At 44.3% G+C, this 23,732-nt stretch overlaps 1 protein-coding gene across 5 annotated transcripts in view; it reads left to right on the top strand.

Annotated features, from left to right (window-relative positions):
• The first annotated feature begins 1,431 nt into the window (after window positions 1-1,431).
• Window positions 1,432-23,732, top strand: part of POC5 (POC5 centriolar protein) — a 59,284-nt gene continuing 36,983 nt past the window's right edge. For 2 of the 5 annotated variants that reach the window (XM_090038072.1, XM_090038073.1), the window contains exons 1-2: window positions 1,432-1,524; window positions 5,439-5,539. In XM_090038072.1, coding sequence (XP_089894198.1) covers window positions 5,456-5,539 — 84 coding nt within the window. In that variant the 5' untranslated portion in view covers window positions 1,432-1,524; window positions 5,439-5,455. The remainder of the gene's footprint in view (window positions 1,525-5,438; window positions 5,540-23,732) is intronic. The other 3 variants (XR_016441192.1, XM_090038071.1, XM_090038070.1) reach the window with 3 other exon arrangements.

Below are 23,732 nucleotides of genomic sequence, written 5' to 3' on the forward strand. Positions count from 1 at the left end.
CAGTGGCACATGACTAATGCCAGGCAGCAGCACTGAAGGCACACAGCAGCAGCAGCTCAGAGGCACGAGTTAAATTAAATGACTTTTCCTACCCAGGCAACATGCTGTACCTAGCAGACTAGGAGGGGGTAAGTGTTTCCTTCTCATGTCATTGTTGTGACAAGATATTTAGCAGAATTCACAGACATGCTGGAATCTGACAGGGCTGTGAGCACTTCTGCCATGGCCTCATATATGCGACCTCTGGATTGTCAACCTCACCCATGTCATCACACCCCCCATATCCTATTAGGTTGCAGACAGTAAGTCTGACCATCTTGAAGGATGCCTTATTTTCACATCTTGATCCACTAACTGCATCTCAAATCTCTTGTTCTCAATAGGAAGGGAATCCTACCAAACTCACACCCTTCCCATTGAACTCTTCACAGTATTAAGTATACACTTACGGCATAGTTGTTTTGGGCTTTTTTTAATATTGAATTTCTGTTTGCTAACACCAGAACAAAGTGTCTTCAATTCCAGAAGACATGGTGCTACACAAAGTTGCTGTGTTTAGAAATCAAGGCAAAAACATTTTCAGCCAGGTTGATTATCTCTCATAGCTTGAAAATTTTCATGTCAGTGGGTCAGCATCTGTATCTGCATCTTCTTGTCATTAGGCTACATCAGTGTAAAGTGGAGTGGGCAACTTTGGCAAAGCCCCAGTCAGGATCCTGGCCCCAGGCCCTGCAACTCCAGCCCTTTGCTGCCCTGAAGCCAAGCTGGGGGAGGAAGCCAGTGCATGTGGCACTGTCAGCACATGTGTTTCACACAGCCTGGGGGCAGTGTTGCCATGTGCACAATAATTATCATATTTGTATAATAATTTCAACCCTTATACAATGTATGATCAATAATAGTAAAAGTGTTCAAAACGAAGGATAATTTCAGAAATGCTTCAACTCTGATGACCCAGTTCACTCACTGGGACATTACAGCGAGCAATATAAAGAAATAAGAAAACGCACATTTTTCAGCAAATCGGTAATTTTGAGCTTCCAATATACAATAATTTCGTATTTAAGGCCTGACAGCACTGTCCGCAGAAGGCCCCAGTAGCACCCACCACCCTCAAGGAGGCACTCACACCTGTCCACGTGACCACCCCAAGCTAACTGACTGTGTCCCCGCCCAGCACCACCCGCCTTCGAGGCCCGGTAACTTCCCTGACCAATCAGCGCGCGAAAGCGCCAGAGCGCCCATGGTGACACGGAGCCTATCAGAGAACGGCACAGGTAACAACTTGGTGAACAGCCGCCGCCGCAGCCGGGCTTGGATTGGGATTTAAAAAAAAAGAGCAAGCCCCGCCTTCCCGAGCTCACCGACCGCTTCTCGATTGGCTGCGACGCGAAGGGGTTGTCCAATCATCGGGCGCTTTGCAAAAAAAAATATTCTGAGCCAATCGGGAAGGTTTTTATGTCACGCCCCGACCGTTTGAAACTAGCAAGGAGTCCGGCAGAGCCGGCGCTCGGCGGGGCGCAGGTAAGGAGGGGGAGGGCGTGCTGCACACGTTACACTCAGTGTTGGGCCCCAGCGTGGGCGGCCCCGTTGTCCCGCTACCTCCGCCGCACCTCGGCCGGGCCGGGCTGCGCCGCGCGCGGTGCCCCAGGACGCGGGGCTGTTCCCCTCAGCCGGGTTGTGACTGGGCATTGCGGTAGCGGTCTCCTGCCGGTGCCGTGGGGCTTGGGGAGGGCCCCTCCGCTCCGCTCCCGAACACCCCTTCCAAGCGCGCCGGGTCCCGAGTGACACATGCCCAAGTCTGGGAACTGAAACGGAGGCCTACCTCCTGGCTGCGGCCGGCTGGGGTGTTTCTGGAAATCGCCAGGCTTATGCGGGAAGCGACTCTTGTTTCAAGGCAGGAGCCCAAGGGCAAGGCACCGCGGGATGTTTTGGTCAAACAAAACCCCGACCTGAAGTCAACATGTCTTGTCGGAGCGGATCTAGGTTATGAGAAGGGGGCACGGGTGGTGCAATGCAGCGTCCCATGTGACAGTGCAATCCATGTCTTCTCCATCGAACGAGAAAGTCGAAGGTTTACTAATATCCAGGGACCTAGGGCTGTATTATTAAGATGGAAACAAAAAACAGTATAACTTCATTGGAATGAGTTAAAAGCAGTTTGCAGGGCTGTGAAATAAGCTATGTTACCAGGAGTAGTGAACAGAGGGAGGAACTGCAGGAGAAAGGTAAAGTGATTAGTGGAACATCAAGAATATTAAATCATAGAAAATGGGAGTTGGAAGGGATGTCAGGAGGTCATCGAGTCCAACCCCCAAGCAGGATGATCCCCAACTAGATCACCCCAGCCAAGGCTTTGTCTAGTTAGGTCTTAACAACCCCTGAGGTTGAAGAATCCACCACCTCTCTGGGTGACCTGCTCCAGTGTTTTACTACCCTCCTAGTAAGAGAATTGTTCCCAATATAAAACTTAAACCTCTCTTGCTGCCACTTGAGACAGTTGCTCCTTGTTCTGTTATTTGCCACCACTGAGAATAGTCTAGCTTCATTCTCTTTCCAACCGCCCTTCAGGTAGTTGAAGGTTGCTATTGAATCCCCTCTCAGTCTTCTCTTCTCTATACTAAAAAAAGCCCATTTCCGCCAGCCTCTCCTCAGAAGTCATGTGCCCAAGCCTCCAACCATTTTTGTTGCCCTTCACTGGACTCTGCAACTTGTCCACATCCTTTCTATAGTTGGGGGTGGGGAGGCGACAAAACTGAACACAGTACTCCAGATGTGGCCTCACCAGCGCTGAATAAAGGGGAAGAATCACTTCCCTTGCCCTGCTTCTCTCTTCTAAAAAGGAGAGAGGGTTGTTAACACTTGTGGAATGAAGTGTTTAGAAGAAATCAGGTAGACTTCAGTGAGCCATGAATTCAGTTCACACTCTCACTGCTGCCTGAACAAAAATGCTGCTGCCACCACCAGACAGTTGATTTTAAATGTTGGGTGAAGCATAAATCAGAGGGGTGCAACTGTACTACCTTCCTTCCGCCCCCCAAGATCCACCCCTGTATTGTTACTGTTTTTATTTGCAATATCACTGTGCCTAGGAACCCTGTCATGGACCAGGACTTCATTGCGCTATAGGAAAGTTTTGTGGATGCATAAGCCAGTATATTGGGTTTTAACATTAGAGACAACAGTACTCTTTTTCTGATTTTGGGCCAAAATAAATAACAGCTTTTAAATTCTCTTTCCAAAATTTTTAAAATCTCAGTGTCTCCATGCTAAGACTAACTTCCCCTCCCCTGAGTCATGGAAACTTCAGAGGATAGGAAATGCTGCATCTCTGCCCTTTGAAGTATCTACAACAGCTGCTGTCAGTACCAACAAACCAAAATGTGAATTTCAGCAAGTGTTTAACTTTTTAGGCATTTCGGTATACCCAGTTTTCTTAAAATACAATAATACAGGTTCAGAAGTCATGATGGGGAAATAGCTTAGAGATTTCCTTTATCTTTTTTTCTTTGCTATGTTGATCTGGGAGGGGATTGTAGTCAATGTGCTAGGGCACATCCCAGTACAGTATCCCATGTAAATATGGGTTTGGGTCATCATCATGTAGCCAGCAACACATAAGTGAACTATTGAAGTGCTGTGTGACTACAATTATATATTCATATACAGTCAGTTTCAAGGCCTTTAATAATAAATATGTGTTTTCATTTTTAAGTCCACTTTTGTAAAGTGAACTATTATAGTGCTGCTGCTTTGAACATCACAAGTCCTGTCATCATTTGCATAGCTAACACCTTTTTATAGTGATTGATACTTAGCTGTGTAAAAAAGACTTTGCTTATGTGACGTATGTGACATCTGTCTGAAAGCAAATTTCCTACTCCTACCAGAAAATCAGGGAAATAACCTAAGTTTGGCAGGTGTTGAAAGTAAAAAGGAAACAACTTTTCCAGTGACAAAGAACTTTCCTGGAGAAAGAAGAAACGTTGTATGGAGTCTCCCCTTTTTTCCGCACAACTTCCATCTGCACTTTTATATGTAAGGACAAAAGACTAGGACATGCTTAAGTTGGTTACTCTCTGCTAGGTTAAAGGCAGTAAAATTGAAAATAATTCTGGTAACTTAAAATCATGTTTCTATTAGAAAATACTTTAAAAAACCCTTAAAGTCACTAATTGCAAATGCCTATGGGAAGAAAAAATGTTGTTTTTCATTTTTCTTTATATAGTTTGTTCATTGTTTTGTCTGTATAAACAGCAAGTTTCTACTGTTATTTGTGTGGGTCTTTGCACAGAAATCCTCTCTGTGTATGTACTCGATGCAACTCTTCCTACTTTTATTTATACAGTTGATATTGTTTCCTAGGCACATCAGACAACTACACCACATTGTCTTTTACAATTTTTCCTTGTTTTATGTATTTATACCCCCGCCACTTTAGTCTGCAGTTACCCCCTATGCATCCATTCTTTTCCCTGTATCCCAAAAATAATCAGGTTTTTTCAGTGCTCTATAAAATCTGTTTTCTCAGCAGTGAGTATTTAGAGCTGCAGTAAGTCAGAACCTTTCCTTTAGTCAGACCTCAAGTGTTATCCCTTTTCCACAGTATCACTACATCCAAGATCCCTGCAAGGTGTCACTTCTGTCCCATTCCCTCCCTTAGGAGTGGCTAGAATGTTTGGCAGTTTTTTGGAAATGAATAGGGCACCACCTGTGTTCTGCTTCCATCCCAGGCATAGGGTGTGGAATATTGGAGTCGAGTGGTAAATGATGTTAGCCATTAGAAAAGGCTTCAGGGTTGCAGAGCAGGAGTACTTTGGGTATGGCCTCACCTAGTGTTGGGGTAAGGAAACATCTAGTTCAATGAAGAAGGATCATGGAAGAGTTAAGTGCTACAAAACCTCTATATAGGAAAAACAAGAAAATCAAATCCAAAACAGTACACCATAAGTAAGGTGAAAGGACTGAGTGTAAACTGATGAAAAACATAGGATTCTGAGTTAAGGCTGATGTTTCTGGAGTTTATTATACAGGTATAAAAATGTATTTAATATGATTTTTTTTATTCTACTGCTCAGAAGAAATCACAGTGGGAGTCTTGTTCAGCCAATTATAAAACCTATAGAATTATAGAAGACTATGGGGGTCATAGAGCTGCTGCTTAGGGTCCAATTTCAAAGTCCACTGAAAGTAATGGCAGTCATTCCATTGTTTTCAAAAGGCTTTTTTGGCCTGGGCCTAGGTAGATAGGAATGTGAAATCATGGTGTTGTATAATATCAACACTGCATAAGAATTTGTTTTTACATTCATATTAGTACAACAAATGTGAACTGTTTACTATATTAGAATTCGTATCGCAAGCAACTTTCTAGATCAACAAAGAGAAAAGAAAATCGTATAACTGGAAAATGAAGTTTAGCTTCTGCTATTTTATAGAATTGTCTTTGTGCAAAATGTCTTCAGATGAGGAGAAAAGCACAAGTCCAGTTTTACCAAAAGACTCAGATCAAGGCAGTTCTGTCTCTTCAGATCTTCAGGTAGGACAGAAGCAACCTCATATGAACTTCTTGCATGGCATTTTATTTGACAAAATGTTTTTCAAAAGAAATACGGTGAATAACTATCTTTTTCTTTTTTGCTTTAGGCATACAAAAAAGCAATAAAAATGTTAATGGAAGGAGTGAATATAAACAAAGTAGTGCAGACATTAAGCAAAATTTGAATGTTCATAAATAAATACAACATTGTGAATCCTTGCATAGCAAAGTTTTACATTTCTTGTAATAGCACAACAAATTTAAGTATTTGGAACATGTCTGATTTCAGCTTAGAAGACAGTACATTGAAACCCAGATATAAAGATCCTTTTTTTTTCTTATAGTTGTTTTCACTAGTGTGTATTACCAGACTCAAATATTAAAACTGATACGAAGGGTAGAAGAGAAAATACTAATATGGAATATATGAGGTATCCACCTTATTTGGCAGGAGAGAAATTTTAGTGCAGTGTTTCCCAAACTCTTCTGCCCCATGGCACACTTACCTAAATAAAAAAAAATCACTGCAGCACACTGGACGCAGAGCAGGGTGAGTGTGGTGCGCAGCCATCTGGACACTGACGGGGGAGTGGGGAATGGCACACGGCCAGCTGGATAGCATTTTGGGCTGGAGTCACGCACCCCGTCTGTATGTGTCCACAGCAGCAGCAGGCAGGGGGCTTGGCTCCAGCCAGGCAGGGGGCGTGGCTCCAGCCCAAAATGCCGTGGTATACCTGCACGTGCCTGACGGCACACTGGTTGGGAAACACTGTTTTAGTCAACTAAGGAGAATGAATCTGTCACTTCAGTACATTCCCATCACTGCTGTGGGATGTAGTGGGATTACATTAGTCTTTTTGCATGTTGTTAAAGGAACTGAGTGCGTTCTTTTTTTTTCTAATTTATTTATTTATTTTCCCCTCAGCAGGACTGTGCTACAGTTGTTATCTCAGTAACCACATGATAGTGTTGTGTTTTGTTTTCTTCATCAAATACATAGGGACTTTGCTGGAAATGTGACATAGTTAATTGTGTTTTTGCTTCTCCAGATTTTACTGCAGGGAAATATTTTTGGGTGAAATCTTGGCCTTGTTGAAGTCAATGCCAAATGGCGATTTTGCTACTGATTTGAACGAGACCAGGATTTATCTTTTGTCTGGTTTGTGTGATATCTTGAATTAGAAAGTATCAGAATGCTATGATCGTTGTAGGTAATATCTTATTGCATTTAAAAGTCTGTCCTTATGAGCACCTGAAAGCCTGTAAGAATCGCATTTTAATGTTATTTTCAGGTTTAAACACAGGAATTCCAAAACTCTTTTAATAAAAAAAATACTTAATAGTAATACAGGTTTTAATGAATTCATAATAAATATCTGTAGTTTAGGATGATCAAAATCATTTGGAAATTGTGTATAAAACTATAGTTTTGACTTGTTATCTGTGTTTGTAGCATTTCTGGTCTTTTATATCCATTTGGAACACATTTTTAAAGATTTTATATTGTAAATGGGTTAGGGCTGTTTTGTATTTATAATCTCTAAATTTTCAGTGCTTGTAACATTGGAGTATACATAATTTTGTAACAGACAGAAACTGAACTTTTTTCCATTATCAATAATACAGGTATTTACAAAATGCCCATCTCTGAATTCAAAGTAGAATTTATTTCCTATAAAGATTAAGGTCCCACCTGACATGTACATTGCAGTCAAAGGAATGACATTTTGGCATCTTGACTCTAATAACAAAAATTCCATTAACTTTTTTTGGTCCAGGATCTTGTTACATAAGTCTGCAACCTCAAGATGTCAGCTCTGTTGGATTTCACTATATTTTCTTCTTTTTTGTTACAGCTCACTGATACTGTGTCAGGGGGAAAATGTCCAGTTTTGGGATGAAAAAAGAGCAGTTGAGAACAAAAGTCTCCCTGAGGCCAATCAGTTTCAACTAAAAGTGTTCCTCTGCTCTAATTAATACCAGGTTTTGTGCCCTCAAATTAATCTTTCTTACAATTTGTTTAGATCTTGCAAAGATCTTGGAATAAACACATTAATAAAAATAATGAAGTCCAGCATTATACCTAAATGTAATTTAACTGATTGCAATAAATAACATGTTAAGATTTTCCCACATACAGCATTACATAAGTCGTATCCATACCAAAAGTGCCATTCTCTGGCATAAAAAGGCCAATGGTGCTCTGCTCTAAATAGGATTCTTTTTATAAAAAGTACATGTCTCCCAAGTACATGTCACAAACCTTGGTTTTGTGTTTTGTAAATTATTCACATGAATAATTTAAAATACAAACTTAAGTTAGATGGGGAAAATCGTGCATAAATAGAATAACAGCAGATAGGGATGGGAAAGAGCTTAAGGTTGCATCTAGACAAGCCTGGCTATGTGGTACAGTGGAGTCGCATCTTACACGCATTTAACTTGTGCAAATTCAGCTATACTCGCTCGGCTGCTGGGGCTAGCCGCCGGGTGCTGGCTGGGGCATGGCATGTAGTACGGTGTCACGTGGTACTGCCTGCATGCGCCAGCATGGCTGGGGGGTGGCAGCTCGCTCACGCTCAGCTGGCTCCCCTGGTGGGACAAGGCGGCAGAGGATGAGAGGGGTCAGGAGGACGTGCGGAGCAGCAGCAACAGGTTGTCCTGCTGCCGCCTCCCTGTAGTAGGCGCAGCTGTTGTGCAGCTGTCGCACTGCACACACGGGCTGGGATTTTCAAGGTAATTTTGACTATATGCGATTTTGCCTTACACGCTGACTTCAGAAAGTAACCCCCTCGTAAGATGCGACTGTACTGAACTGCAGATCTGCCTATGGTGCCCCAAACTGCGCACACAGGTGTTCCTTGTCCTGCAAGGTAGCAGCATGGGGAGGTGTTTTGACCCCAGGAGATCCTGGAATCAAAAAAAACCTGTGCAAAGAAGAAGTGGGGCAGTACATGTGGGGGCAGCATGCACCACCCAAAATGAGCCTCCCTGGCTGGAGCCACACTCTGGCATCTGGCCAGGCTCTGAGCGACAGGATCACCACGGCTGCAGCTCCCTGAGGTTTCATAGATTTCATAGACATTAGGGCTGGAAGGGACCTCGGGAGATCATCGAGTCCAGCCCCCTGCCCAAAAGGCAGGAAGTCAGCTGGGGTCATAGGATCCCAGCAAGATAAGCATCCAATTTGCTCTTGAAGGTGTTCAACATAGGTGCTTGAACCACCTCCGCTGGCAGACTGTTCCAGACCTTGGGGGCTCGGACAGTAAAGAAATTCTTCCTTATGTCCAGCCTGAAATGGTCTTGCAGGAGTTTGTGACCGTTCAACCTCGTCATCCCTTGGGGCACTCTGGTGAACAGACGTTCCCCCAGATCCTGGTGGTCACCCCTGATAAACTTATAGGTGGCCATCAGATCACCCCTGAGCCTGCGCTTTTCCAGGCTAAAGAGTCCCACGGCTCTCAGCCTGTCATCGTAAGATCTGTTTTCCTGACCTCTGATCATGCGCGTGGCTCTCCTCTGGACTCTCTCAAGCTTCTCCACATCCTTTTTGAATTGTGGAGCCCAAAACTGGACGCAGTACTCCAGCTGCGGCCTCACCAAGGCCGAGTACAAGGGGAGAATGACGTCCCGGGATTTGCTCGAGAAGCATCTATGGATGCACGCCAGCATTTTGGTCGCTTTGCTAGCCGCAGCATCGCATTGCAGACTCATGTTCATCTTGTGGTCAATGATGACCCCCAAGTCTCTTTCTTCTGTAGTGCTAACCAACATAGCACTGCCGAGCCTATGAGGGTGCTGCAGGTTTTTCCTCCCAAGGTGGAGAACCTTGCATTTTTCGGTGTTAAACACCATGAGGTTCTCGTCTGCCCATTTGCTGAGCTTGTCCAGGTCATCCTGGATCACCCGCCTGTCTTCTGGCGTGGATGCTTTGCCCCAAAGTTTGGTGTCATCGGCGAACTTGGCCAGTGCACTCCTGACTCCAGTGTCCACATTGTTAATGAAGATGTTGAACAGTATGGGTCCCAGGACAGAGCCTTGAGGGACCCCACTGGTCACAGGGCACCATGATGAGTGACTGCCATCAATCACAACCCTCTGGGTCCGACCACGAAGCCAATTTCCCAGCCAGCGGATCGTGGTGGAGCCAAGGCCACAACTGGGCAGTTTGGCCAAGAGGTGATCATGGGATACCAGATCAAAAGCTTTTTTGAAGTCAAGATATATGACATCAATCTCTTCTCCCTTGTCCAGGTGATAGGTCACCTGGTCATAGAAGGAAATGAGATTGGTCAAACAAGACCTACCCGCAACAAACCCGTGCTGGCTATCCCTTAGAATGTTAGCCTGGGCCAGTCCCTCAAGGATGGCCTCCTTAATAAACTTTTCTAAGATCTTCCCCAGGATAGAAGTCAGGCTAATGGGCCTGTAGTTAGCCGGATCCACTCTCCTCCCTTTCTTGAAGATCGGCACCACATTGGCCTTCTTCCAGTCTTCGGGCACTACACCAGAGCGCCAGGAGTTTTCAAAGATCCGTGCCAGGGGCTGGGCTATGACGCTTGCCAGCTCCTTGAGTACCCTGGGGTGCAGATTATCAGGGCTGGCTGACTTGAAGGTATCCGGCTTCTCAAGGTGTTCCTTCACGAGGTCAGCATTGATGGAGGGTAGGGGATTCCCCTCACCCAGATTTCCCTGTCCCATAGCAGGCATGGGCATCCCGTGTGACTGATGAAAGACTGACGCAAAGTACCTATTTAATAGGTTGGCTTTTTCCTGGGCGTCAGTTGTCAGTTGCCCCATCTGGTTTAGCAGGGGTTCAACATTGCCCTTGCTTTTCCTCCGGCTCCCCACATAACTGAAAAAGGACTTTTTGTTGTCCTTGATGCCTGAAGCTAGTTGGAGTTCAGTTGCAGCCTTGGCTTTCCTGGTTTGGTCCCTGCAGGACCGGACCAGTGCGGAGTAATCCTCCTTGGAGGTGAATCCTGTCCTCCATCCTTTGTAGGCTTTCCTTTTAAGCCACAGTAGGTCCTCTAGGTCTCTGGAGAGCCAGGGTGGCTGCTGTGCCTTCTTGCTGCCTTTCCTCCGTGTTGGAATAGATTTAGCTTGTGCACTGAGGATCGCTTCCTTGAGAAGCAACCACTCTTCTTGAACTCCGATCTCCCTGGGGTCATGGTCCCTGAGGGCCTGACTGACTAGCCTCTTGAGCTTATCATAGTCGGCTTTTCTGAAGTCAAGGACTTCTGTGTTGCTGACTGACTTGCCAGCTTTACGGCGGTTGCTGGTCCCAACTTCCCTACTCCACCTGGGGCACAGGTGTTCCCTGGGGGCAAGTAGCAGCAACACAAGTTGTACTGCTGCTTCTTGTCCCTAGGGAAACAAATGTCTACTCTTGTGTGGACGCAGCTTAAAGGGTTATTTAGTCCATACTCTTGTCCCCAGGTAGGATCAGCCTGATACCTGAACCATTCCTCATAAATATATTTTTACCTTGGTCTTGAATCTCTGTTGGAAGTTTTTAATAACCTCCTTAGGTAGTGTATTGCAGTACTTAACTATCCTTGCAGTTGAAAACTTTTTTCCTGACATCTAATCCATCTTTCCCTTGTTGCAATTTAAGCTCGTTATTTCTTATCCTATCTACCATTTTACAAGCTTCCCCTTGGCAGTAACCTTTTGCATATTTGAAGACTGCTATCGTGTCTGCCCTCTCTCTCTCTCTCTCCTCTCTCTTTTTAAAAAAAACAAAAAACTTGTAGATCATAGTTTCTAGGCCCTTCAACATTTTAGTTGTAGTCTTCTGGACTTTCTTTAATTGGTTCACATTCTTCTTGAAGTGTGGTGTGCAGAACTGGATACAGTACTCCAGCTGAGTCCTTCCTAGTATTGAATACAGTAGAATAATTTATTTCATATGTCCTGTTTTATATATCCCAGATATCTCAGATTAGTATGATATTGTTGATGCATTTTAGTTTGATTTGCTGCCATACCATTAGGACCATCTCTGGGAAATAACTTGCTAGAGGATAATTCTGCACTTTGTGTTTATGCATGTGGTAAAGCACCTTCAGTGCCTACCACTTTAAGGGCTGACAGTAGGCAGCAGGGCAGTCAGCAGGTGCAGGCCAGCCCTGATGAGTCGGTCACATGACTGCAGGAGGACCAAAGGACTGGAGGAGAGGGCTGAGCAGCCTCCATTTTGGTTCAGGCCCTCAGGGCTGAGCCAACAGTCTGCTCCTGGCAGCTGGAAGAACATCACCTGGCTGAACTGCTGCTTAGAACATCTTGGCGGTAATGGCAGGAGCTTTGGGGGTGGCAGGAGGTTCCTGGTCCTGGGGAATGATTGAAAACTACACCCTGCTACGGGAAGGATGGACTGGTGGGACTACCTGTGGTGGGATAGTTCCCCAGAAATGCCAGCCCAGTTGTCTCCCCAGTAAAAGGCAGGTAGGGGCACCTATAACGCTAGCTCCCACTACCCAGTGGGTAATTTTAGATCAGGAACAGGCAATGGGGGCTAGTCATGTCTGCGGGCACCTGAGCCCATGGGGTATAAGACCTCAAGCCCCAGTGAGGTGGTGTGAGTTGGCCCCAATGAGGGGGCAAAAAGGGGCCCCAGTGAGGGGCGGAAGTGCATGTGGGGGCCTGCACAGGGTACGGTGTGTGGTGGTGCCTGCAGGCTGTGCATTGGGGTGTAGAGTAGGGTCTGCATAGGCGGGTGTGTAGAATAGGGTTTCTTGGGCAACCTGAAGGGCTGCACAGGGGCCAACCCCTACAAGAGCAAAAAACTTGGATGAGTTGCCTGGCAAAGTACTAGGGCCAGAGTTCAGCCCAGTGTGAGGCATAAGGCCAGTGCCACATACAGTAGGGTTGCTTGAGCGACCTGAAGGGCTGTGTGGCGACTGGCCAGAGTGAGAGTAGATAGGCCTGATGGCCTGAGGTGGCTGCTCATGGAGCAGGGTGGGTTGCAAGTGGCCCAGTGAGAGCGGGCAGGATGAAAGAGGCCCTGTGAGAGGGGGTGGTATGTTGAGGCCCAGAGAAGGGCAGAGTGTGAGAGGCCCAGCAAGGGGCAAAATTTGGCCCAGCCTCGGGCCAAAGTTATGAACAATTTATGATGCCATCTGCGAGGCATGGGACGTGATATAGGGAAGGTCAGAGCTGTGTACAACACTGTAGTCATCAGGGCATTTAATAGGCAGCCTCCTGCATTCAGTATCCAGTTTATTACCCCAAGTCATGGCAGACTTCCCTAGACAGTTGAGCAGGCTGACATTGAGACTTGGCCCTCAGCCCCCTGGCACAACACAGTTGATTATTCCTACTTGTATTTTGTACTTGTTCTTAATGTCTTTCACCCTACCTATTTCTACTGGAGACCATTTTTCCGATTTGTGAGGATCACTTTAGAATACAATCCTGTCCACCAAAGTGCTTGCGACCCCTTCCAGCTTGTTGTCATATATATTTCCCATCCCAGTCATTAATGAAAATGTTGACTAGTACTGGACCGAGGACAGACTCCTGCACAGCCCAACAATACACAATTTCAATTAGCAAATCATTGATACCTACTTTCTGAGTATATTTTTTTTTGTAAGCATTTTTATATCCATCTTGTGTGAGTTTCTTCTAGGCTGTGTTTCCCTAGTTTGTTTAAGAGAATATCATGTGGGATATTAGCTAAAGTAAAGATATGAATCTGAGATATGTGTGCTGTCATCCCTGCTTTATGGTTCAGAAACGTGTACTACATGTGCTAGGCATATCAAAAGATTGGACAGCTTCCACATGAGATGTCTGCATAAGATCCTGAAAATAAAGTGGGGAAAAAAGAATACCAAATACAGAGGTACTGGAGCATGCAGTACTTCTGGACTGACGCACTTAGAAATCACTATCAAGAAAAAAAGGTTGCTATGGATTGGCTGTGTCAAGAGAATGGAAGAAGACAGTATTCCCAAGAATATTTTATATGGTGAGATTCAAGAAGGCTCTAGAAAGTAGGGTGGTCCTGTATGGCAGTATCACGATGTGTGCAAAATTGGTATGAAGTTATTCAACATCACTATAGAAAGCTGGGAGGGAGCATGCTGGAGAGAACATCTGGTTCTGGATGCAGCTCAGCATGAATCAGCTTTGATCCAGAGGATAGAACCACAGTGAGAAAGAAGAAATCATCATGCTTTAAATTTGGACTCCAACTTGGGTAACAGAATCATAGAAAATTAGGGTTGGAAGGGACCTCAGGAGGTCATCTACTCCTGCTCAAAGGAGGACCATTCCCACTATATATCATCCCAGACCAGGCTTGGTCTGCTCGGGTATTAAAAACCACTGAAGATGGAGATTCCACAACCTCTCTGGTAATCCTGTTGGCATTTCCTGGGGCTGCTGTACCACCAGGAGTCCCACCAGGCCTCCCTACCCTGGCAGGGTGCAGTTTAGGGTCATGCCTAGGACCTGGGACCTCCTTCATCCCCAGAGCCCCAGCCCATATACCTCCAAGATATTGTGAGCCTCAGCTCAGCCGGCTGATGTCAAAGCAAGTGATATTCCAGGTAAGCCCCTTCAATGGAGCGGGGGAGACCCAGAAATCTTTCACAACCCAAGGGGTCACCACTTGAAGCTGGCAAATATTCACCTGCTGCAGCTATAGGACCTGGTATAATGACAGTGGAGCTGAGGCTTGTGGGGATAAGGAATTATTTCAGGGCAAATCTTGGCCTGTTACTTGGTATAAGTAGCAGAACAGCAGGGAGAAACTTGAGATTTGTGCAGTATCCTGTGGATGGGTCTGTGACACTTCTGCCAAGTGTACAAGCCTGCCTCCTGGCTATTCAACACAGCTCACAAAGACACTCTCATGGGCCCAGAGGAACAATCTTCCATCTTCAGCTCCATCTGTTCAAAAATGAAGTTTATTTCCTACCTATGAGGACATTTTACCATCTTGTACCATCCACACTTTTCCTAGAGCCTGATGAAAGACTTTGATCCCAAAAGCTTGCAGAAAAGGACAATTTTCTTGCCATTTTCCAGTTGGAAAATAAAAGGTATCATTTTGGAACCAAGAATTCTAGTTGTTTGTATGTCCTGGCAGTATATATATTCAGAAAGCCATATACAGGAATAATTTGGCTTTATTTCTAAGCATTTGAAATTGGAGGACAAAGCAAAGACATTGCTATACAACAAGTCCTAAAAAGACATGACAGATTTTTTGCATCAACTTGTTACTGAATATCAAGCAGGTCCTGGAGCCAGCACACAGAGAATAATAAAACATTAATGCCAAAGTTAGTCTAAAGCCTAGTTAAACATGACTGATGCTACAAGATAGACTTATAAAGGTATTTAGGGGCCTATATTGCATATAGGCAAAAGGAGGATTTACAAAAGTGTTGAAGCATGATAGCTGCCTAAATCTCATTGAAAAATCTACTTTGAGGTATATTTTTATAAATCTTACTAAGCAGCTATCTAGCAGTAGTAACTTATTTACAGCTTTCTGTAAAGCATACAATGAAACAGACACTACAATTATATTTTACACCTTTTGCTAGAAGCATACTATAAAATTATACGTTATATTTTATTTTGCCCTTATTTGTTGTGCAAATAACACACATACACTTAGGGAGTGTTAGACAGACTGTGATTCATTAGAGAGAATTCAAATTGTTTTCTCTTCATTAGATCAATATTAAAGGTTTTTTTCCACTAAGGGAGAGATCCATTTCCTCTTATCTCTTCAGAAAAGGAACACGAACATAAATAATGGTTTAAAGAATCTATTTCATTCCTCCCACAAGAATATATCCTGTCTGAATATGGAATCTGGCACCATCAATCCATAACAACTATACATCTCAGTAAATGTCTAGTAATAGCTTCCCATTGTTTAAATGCCTATTTTCCTCAGGCAGCTTCATACTTTTTGTCAGTCTGGCTTTATATACAGTAAGCAATAAATTGGTAGTAACTTGGGTCTTGTGTCTTAATAGTTGTAACGGGGGCGGGGTGGAAATAGGCAAAAGCTGTTTCTAAAAATTTCTGGCACAAAGTGACCAGCAGTCTTCAGTTCTCCAGGACTGTCCCATATGTCTGGGCTTCATTCCTGAGGATTCATTTTTGTACCCAATTTAAAAAAATTGGTGCCTGGCAGTATTCTGCTGCATCTGCTAAGTGGACACAGTACAGTGCCTTCTGGCACCATAAGAATACAACTTTACTACTTTCAAATTGGGAGGTAGTGGCGATTATCTCTTGAACTGTAAGCAGCATAACTATGTTCATGTTGCATTATTCCGGCTAATTAGCCTGTGAAGTCACTGGATCTTGTCTGGAGCTCCAGGGGTGCTTCACCTGTGCCATGCCACACCATGTCCATGCTGCCAGAAAAATGTTGCCGACCCCTGGTGTGAACTGCTTTCTAGTTCAGGATATCAGCTTCTCGAATGGAGTTCTGGATTTGGTCCCTTGAAGTTGGTTACTTTATTCTGACAGGAGTAGTTACAGCTAATAAAACTCTAATGTATCCTGTAAGAAAAGATTCACCTGGAAAATAGGATATTGAACAGCATATGAGCATTTGTACTGTAGGGGAGCTTCCAGATGATCATGCATATATGGTTTGCAGCACCTCAGAACTGTTTGAGGTGCCCCAAAATGCACTCAGCACATCTGCAACCATTTGCCACGTTACTAATTTGCAGCACCAAAATCTGATACCAGGAACTCCCAGTATAAAAAAAAAAAAAAGAAACAAACCCACAAAAAATCCCACCACAAGGAACAGTGGCACAAGGCACACTTGTGGAGTGTGTGCCAGAGCAACTGGAGGCTGAGTCCTCCAGGAAGATGCTCTGGCTGATACCCAGACCATCACCACTGCTTTAGGTGTCCCCTGGCTCCTTCATCACACCAGGAGCCAGGAGGAGCAGGTAAAAAGCAGTTTCCCTGAAGCAGGACATTTTGCCTCATAGCAAACCCCACATGCAGAGGTGTATGCAGCAACAAAAAGCAGCACAAATTTGTGCCGCTGGTATTTGTACAGCAGCAGACTCATGCCCCTGCATATGCTGATGCGCCCTAGCCAAACACTGGGAATGTTGTCAGCTTCCTGAGGGGAAGACAGGAAAACCAAATGCTAGAAATGTTAGCTGATTTAAAACTACCGATAATTAGCCAACTTAAATACACATACAACACTCTATTTCTTTTACAAATGTGTTCACCAAATCTTAGAGAATCCTACTTTTTCTGTCATTATTCTATATGCAGTTCATCAGTCTCCTGTTGCTAAGGACCTCACTGTTGCCATAAAGATGAATTCTATGCAGCAGACTTATGTTCCTTTTATCTTAAAAAAGAAAAAAAAGAAAAAGACTAATAGTTTTATCGCCTAACACTCCTGTGTTCTCAACAGTAGTATTAGCCTCCTCCCCACAACTGAAAAACTGGATCGTATATATTATCCCAACTTCTGTTTTTCAGTTTCCAGTTCTTTAAGTGCCAATTTTATGCTCTAGTGGGAATTTGACATTTCTGTACAGACTTAGCTCGGGGTGTCATTTAGAAAAGAACAAGAAAAGAAAAGGGGGTGAAGTTGAGGTTACACTTTTTTTTATTTCACTTTTTTTTTCTCACTATTACGCATTTGACAGCTTTTCATTTAGAAAAAAAAATCTAGTTTGGTGAGGTAGAGGTTTCTCTTTATTCTGTTACTTTAGTTTATGGCCCCTTGTGTTTCTCATCAGTTTGCTCTCCTTTCAGTCTTTTCATATTTTACCTTTTTGTTAACAAATGGATTTTTAAAATGTTTAATGCAATTTTCTTGAGTTTTGTGCCCGGTATATGACCAATATGAACAGCTATCGGTTACTAGTTGCGTCTTCATTTCCTTACAACTTGTGCTCTGCTACCTTTTCTGTTCCCAGAAGTTTCAGGTGTTTAAAAGTCTTAAGGTATTGAAGGATCTGGGTCATACATTTCAGAGATGGTAGGGAAGTGATCTGAAGTCCTTTGCACAAGAATTTTGTCTAGCTGAGCTAAGATGAAGGTTAGAAGTTGTTTTTTTTCCTTGCCCTTGGCCATAGTTAGTTGCTGCAGGGAACTTTGTACTTTTTCATTTTGTGTATAGTTGATAAATCTATACAGTATTATTGGGAATGTCTGTATTTTTCTTCTAGCCCTCATAATTAATGGGTACTTAGCAGTGCTTTGTGGCATGGGAAAGGTATCAGCCATTCTGAAACATGCAGAGGTCTGCTGCTTCCATAAGAAGTCATCCCTTTTAGTTAGATCATTTGCCCATTACTGCCTTGTTTCTCACTAAAGAAAATAATGGCTTTTGAGTGCTATGAAGCTCAGTGTCAGAGATCACAGGTACATTTCAATGTGATTTTTAGACCTCTCTATGTGGTTGAGGCCATGGTGAGAAAAGACATGAACAGACTATTTTTTGTCATTTTGGTTTCTACATAGCTTTCTATGTTACAAGACTAGGACCTTCTGATGATCCACTTCGTGCTTTTGATTATAAACAATTCCTGTGGGTTGCACTGCCTTTTTGGGGAAGGAAATTGGATCTATCATGATTGCATTAAGGAGCAACAGAGAGGATGGAGATCTAATCTACCATAAGCTCTCTTTCTCTCTCTCAGCTCTGTAATGCCCCGCTAGGCAGAAGTCCTTTGTTGCCATTCATATACTTGTTTCCTCAGCGTCTGTCTGGACACTGCAGGATGGGGTACATATTTTAGCCTTACTGTGGATGGTTGTGTTAAATCACTGATTTAATCATGATGTAAATCAGCAAGCTGGAAACTTGGATTTAAATAATTTTAATCTTGTTTTTCGCTTGTACCAAAAGTTTTTCTACAGAAAGGCTATTTCCCATTGGTTGATTTAATGGTCGGTAAACATTAAAATACTAGCCAGTTGCCCATCAGGAATGACAGGGGGCAGGGGAGGGCGGGTGGGGATGAAGCACCACCACCACCTTCCAGGAGCAGGAGGGTGGCGGAGCCGCAAGGTAAGCGGCCAACTACTTGATGCAGGTTACATAAAATCAAAGTAAATTACTGCAGTTAGAGCCCATTTACATGAGACGTCTACTGAGCAGTTGATTAATTAACTGCACAGTAAACGTTTTGGCATCTATATATGCAGTCTATGACAGGGGCCATCTTGGGACTGAGATCTCATGTTGGTCCATCCACCTGTCTATATGGGGCAGTCCACCCAGTCTTTTCTGCCACGACTTTGCTAGTATAATAAACTGGTAGTAAATGTAGGAGGCTGCGTGTTATATGCCCTGATGCCAGGGGGTGCTACCCACAGTTCTGTACCTTGCCTACACTGTGGCCCGTGCCTCGCATATGGCATCTGAACAGATTCTTACATTTTGAGCTAAACTTGGTGTCTCAGCGTCTGAGAACTTACTGATGGCTCCCTCTGACCCTGTCCCATGGCCTTGACATGCCCGAGGACTTACTGGGGTTGTGACTCACCCTGGCTACTGCACTGAGCCATGCATTTGGCCTCTGGCCCAACTGTGGCCTCAGGCATCTGTGGACTTACCCTGGCCTATCCACCCCCTACCTGGGGCTTCAACTTGTGCCCTACAACTTGGGACCCTCCAACTATGCCTTCTCACTAGGGCCTTCACTGTACCACTGATGTTATTACTTGGGGGTTGGCCTGTGTGCTGCCCTTCAGGCCATCCCTTCAGCCCTACTCAACACCTGGATTACATGCAGTCTTTCGGGTCATAAAGATGCCCCCTATTCTGTGTGGGCTGCCTCTGCTCTCATGCCCTCTCCCTAGAGCTACACAACTGTCCCCTCACACTGGGGCCTCTGGGGTCTTACATCTCTCTGGGGCTCAGGTGGTCGCTTCCATGCCTGGCCCTCTTACCCACAATGTGGTGGGGGCTGGGGTTATTAAGGTGCCCCTACCTGCCTTTCACAGGGGAGGTTTGCAGTCCTGGCATTTGAATGACACTGCCCTGTCACAGGCAGCTCCATCAGGCCTTCCTACCTCAGCAGGTTGCAGTTTCAGGTCATGCCCAGGACCAGGAGCCTCCTGCCATCCCCATAGCTCCTGCCCTTGCCTCCAAGATGTTGTGAGCAGCAGCTCAGTTGGATGATGTTGATCCCTGGCTACAAGCAGCAAACAGTCTGACTTGCCTAAGTTTGAAAATGGCTGCCTTAATCAGGTACCTGCTGGCTGCCAGCTCCAGCCCTTAAAGTGGTAGGCATCAAAGGTACACCACCACAAACTCCTACTAGGGCATATGAAATTAAAACTCTGGACAGCAGAGGTTTTTTGTGCACAGCAGCATGTGTAGATCCTGCCCCAGGTGATTGGGGCATGGGGTGCTTCAGTGCAGAACATCCCCAATGCTAGCAGGCATCCCCAATGTCAAAGCACCCTTGTGCCTCAACCAGCCCTACCACAGCATGTGGAGCCCAGTTGGAACAGCTGACCTCCCAGATACCCTTTCAGCCTAGGCTGCTATGACCAGGCTCCACATGCTGGGTACAGATAAATTCTGGAGCATTATGCTTTGGAGCTTTTTGCTTCTGGGTGCACATTCAAACAGCACGCCTGGGAGCCATAAATTCCAGAGTTTATTTGTGTGCATCATAGCCCAGCCCCTGGCACGGATCTTTGAAAACTCTTGGTGCTCTGGTGTAGTGCCCGAAGACTGGAAGAAGGCCAATGTGGTGCCTATCTTCAAGAAAGGGAGGAAAGTGGATCCGGCTAACTATAGGCCCATCAGCCTGACTTCAATCCTGGGTAAGATCTTAGAAAAGTTTATTAAAGAGGCCATCCTTAATGGACTGGGAGACGCCAACATCCTAAAGGATAGCCAGCACGGGTTTGTTGTGGGTAGGTGTTGCTTGACCAATCTCATTTCCTTCTACGACCAGGTGACCTATCACTTGGACAAGGGAGAAGAGACTGATGTCATATATCTTGACTTCAAAAAAGCCTTCAATCTGTTATCCCATGATCACCTCTTCGCGAAACTGGCCAGTTGTGGCCTTGGGTCCACCACAATATGCTGGCTGGGAAATTGGCTCCATGGTCAGACCCAGAGGGTTGTAATTGATGGCAGTCACTCATCATGGTGTCCTGTGACCAGTGGGGTCCCCCAGGGCTCTGTCCCTTGACCCATACTGTTCAACATCTTCATTAACGATGTGGACATTGGAGTCAGGAGTGGACTGGCCAAGTTCGCCGATGACACCAAACTTTGGGGCAAAGCATCCACGCCAGAAGACAGGCGGGTGATTCAGGCTGACCTGGACAAGCTCAGCAAATGGGCGGATGAGAACCTGATGGTGTTTAACACTGAAAAATGCAAGGTTCTCCACCTTGGAAGAAAAACCTGCAGCATCCTTATAGGCTTGGCAGTGCTACGCTGGCTAGCACTACGGAAGAAAGAGACTTGGGAGTCATTGTTGACCACAAGATGAACATGAGCATGGAATGTGATGCTGCAGCTACTAAAGCAACCAAAACGCTGGCTTGCATCCATAGATGCTTCTCAAGGAAATCCTGGAACATCATTCTCCCCTTGTACTCGGCCTTGGTGAGACCGCAGCTGGAGTACTGCATCCAGATTTGGGCTCCGCAATTCAAAAAGGATGTGGAGAAGCTTGAGAGAGTCCAGAGAAGAGCCACATGCATGATCAGAGGTCAGGAAAACAGACCTTACAACGACAGGCTGAGAGCCATGGGACTCTTTAGCCTGGAAAAGCGCAGGCTCAGGGGTGATCTGATGGCCACCTATAAGTTTATCAGGGGTGACCCCCAGGATCTGGGGGAATGTTTGTTCACCAGAGCGCCCCCAAGGGATGACAAGGTCAAATGGTCATAAACTACTGCAAGACCGTTTCAGGCTAGACATAAGGAAGAATTTCTTTACTGTCCGAGCCCCCAAGGTCTGGAACAGTCTGCCAGCGGAGGTGGTTCAAGCACCTATGTTGAACACCTTCAAGAGCAAATTGGATGCTTATCTTGCTGGGATCCTATGACCCCAGCTGCCCTCTTGCCCTTTGGGCAGGGGGCTGGACTCAATGATCTTCCGAGGTCCCTTCCAGCCCTAATGTCTATGAAATCTATGAAATTGTGTAGACACCCCCTTAGCAAATTAAACTGAATTATCCATATTGGACACTTACAATTTTAGAATTAGTAGATCATTCTCAAATCCATTTTGATTTATGAACTGGACAATAAATTAAGCTTTTTCTTGAACTGAAGAGGTTGAAAAAGTAAAAAATGTTACCACTGTCAAAAATCTATTTAGCATTTTAACAGCCAACAGTTAAGTCGTTTGATTTTATTTATTTTTTCCCTTCAAAACGTAATTGTAGTGAATATGTTCTTCTGGAATTAGTTATTTTAATTAATATAATTTGTTTAAATGATTTAACTGTAGGCCTTATTATAGGGTGATAACTTCAAATTGAAATTTAAATCTTTTAAATTGAAGAATTCCATTTTTTTTAATTTAGAAGGTTTTTATCCAACTTGGTTTACAGTGGGAAGTTTGGAGTGGTTTGTGCTTTTCCAGGGTAACTGTTTTTATAATTAGTTATTTAGTAATACAAAACTATCTAGGGAGAAGAATAGGGAGGATCAGTGGCACAGCACAGGGGTGGAGAAAGAATATGGTTAAGTTGTGTGCCACTGTAGCCTGTATTCAGTCAGTTTGCAGGCTGGATTCAGCCCCTGAGCTATAGGTTGACAGCCCCTGCTCCAGAGTATCTATTCCAGTGCTTAGCAGTCCTTGGAGTTAGGAAGTTTTTCCTACTGTCTAACCTAAATCTCCCCTGTTGCAGTTTAAGTACATTACTTCTTGTCCTGTCCTCTGAAAACTAAAAAAAAAAGTTGATTGTAAGGCTCTTTTTAAGAACCCATTTTTATATTTGAAGACTGTTTTCAAATTTCTCCTCTGTAATTTCCTCTCAGTCTTCTCCGACCAAATGATCTAACTGTCCAGCTTGTCTTTGCATGCATGTTTCCCAGACCTCCCATTATTTTTATTCCTCTTCTCTGTACTCTCTTCAGTTTGTCCTCATTTTCCTTAAGGTGCAGTGCTCAAAATTTGACACAGTGAAATATCCAGGTGAAATATCACTAGTGCCAACTTGACACTCAATTCCATCCTCCAAAGCATTAACAGAAGTATTGAGTAATACTGGAACAAGGACAAATCCCTGGGAATGCTCCCCCTCCCTCCCTGTACCTACTTTCTATTAGACACATTATTCTGTGATCATAATTGTCTGCACCAGGTATATACCCAGCTTATGGTAGTTTTAGCTAGGCCTTATTTCCTTAGTTTAGTTATGAGACTGTCATGGGAGACATTACCAAAAATACAGAAAAACCTGGTTAGTTCAATATTGTATAGTTCAGCCAAAAGGATAGGTTTTTGTATGCTTTATGATATAGATAATAATTTAAAAACAAGGAAAACCTTCTTAAATACTGTATCTGTCAAATACATTTTGATGTCCTTTTTATTGCCACAGCTGAGCAGCACCTTTCTTTCTCATTTCTAATGTCTGCTGTTTCTTCATCAGCCTTAAATGTCTGCTGGGTGTCACTGAATGTCTGCGTAGATGAAAGGCCCTGTCATCTCCTCTCTGTCTGTCACATGTGAACAGTGAACACTCTCTGCAGGGCAGAGCTGGACCAACCAGCTCTGTAGCTTGTCTTCAAATAAATTTGTGGAGGCCCCCAGGACTCACGACAAGACTACCTGGTTCCAATCATGAGCCGGGGGCTGATTAGCATGTGGATCCTTGTGGGGGTATTAGGGGTTCTGGAGTACATGCACATGCTGAGCTGTGGGGTCACCATGGCTTGAAACACTGTTGACTTTGCTGGGGCCCAGCCCAATGACCTCAGTTGTAAAATCATGAGCCTTTTGGCTTTAGTGTGATATCTCCAATAGCTTTGTACTTCTCACTTTGTTCTTATTAGTTAGTAAGGTGTGCACATGGGTACACTAAGTCTGTAATTACCCATAGCAGTTTGTAGACATGTAAATTACTATGGGTGTACCAATATGTCAGTTGGCTGTCAGACTGGCACCAATAAAATGACTGATATCGTCTATCGGCTTTTCTTGGTTGTTGTAGTTGATAATTATGACTTTGTGCCCATT

Source organism: Crocodylus siamensis, chromosome 3 (assembly GCF_052110815.1).
Source record: "Crocodylus siamensis isolate JL-2025a chromosome 3, ASM5211081v1, whole genome shotgun sequence".
Lineage (NCBI taxonomy): Eukaryota > Metazoa > Chordata > Crocodylia > Crocodylidae > Crocodylus > Crocodylus siamensis.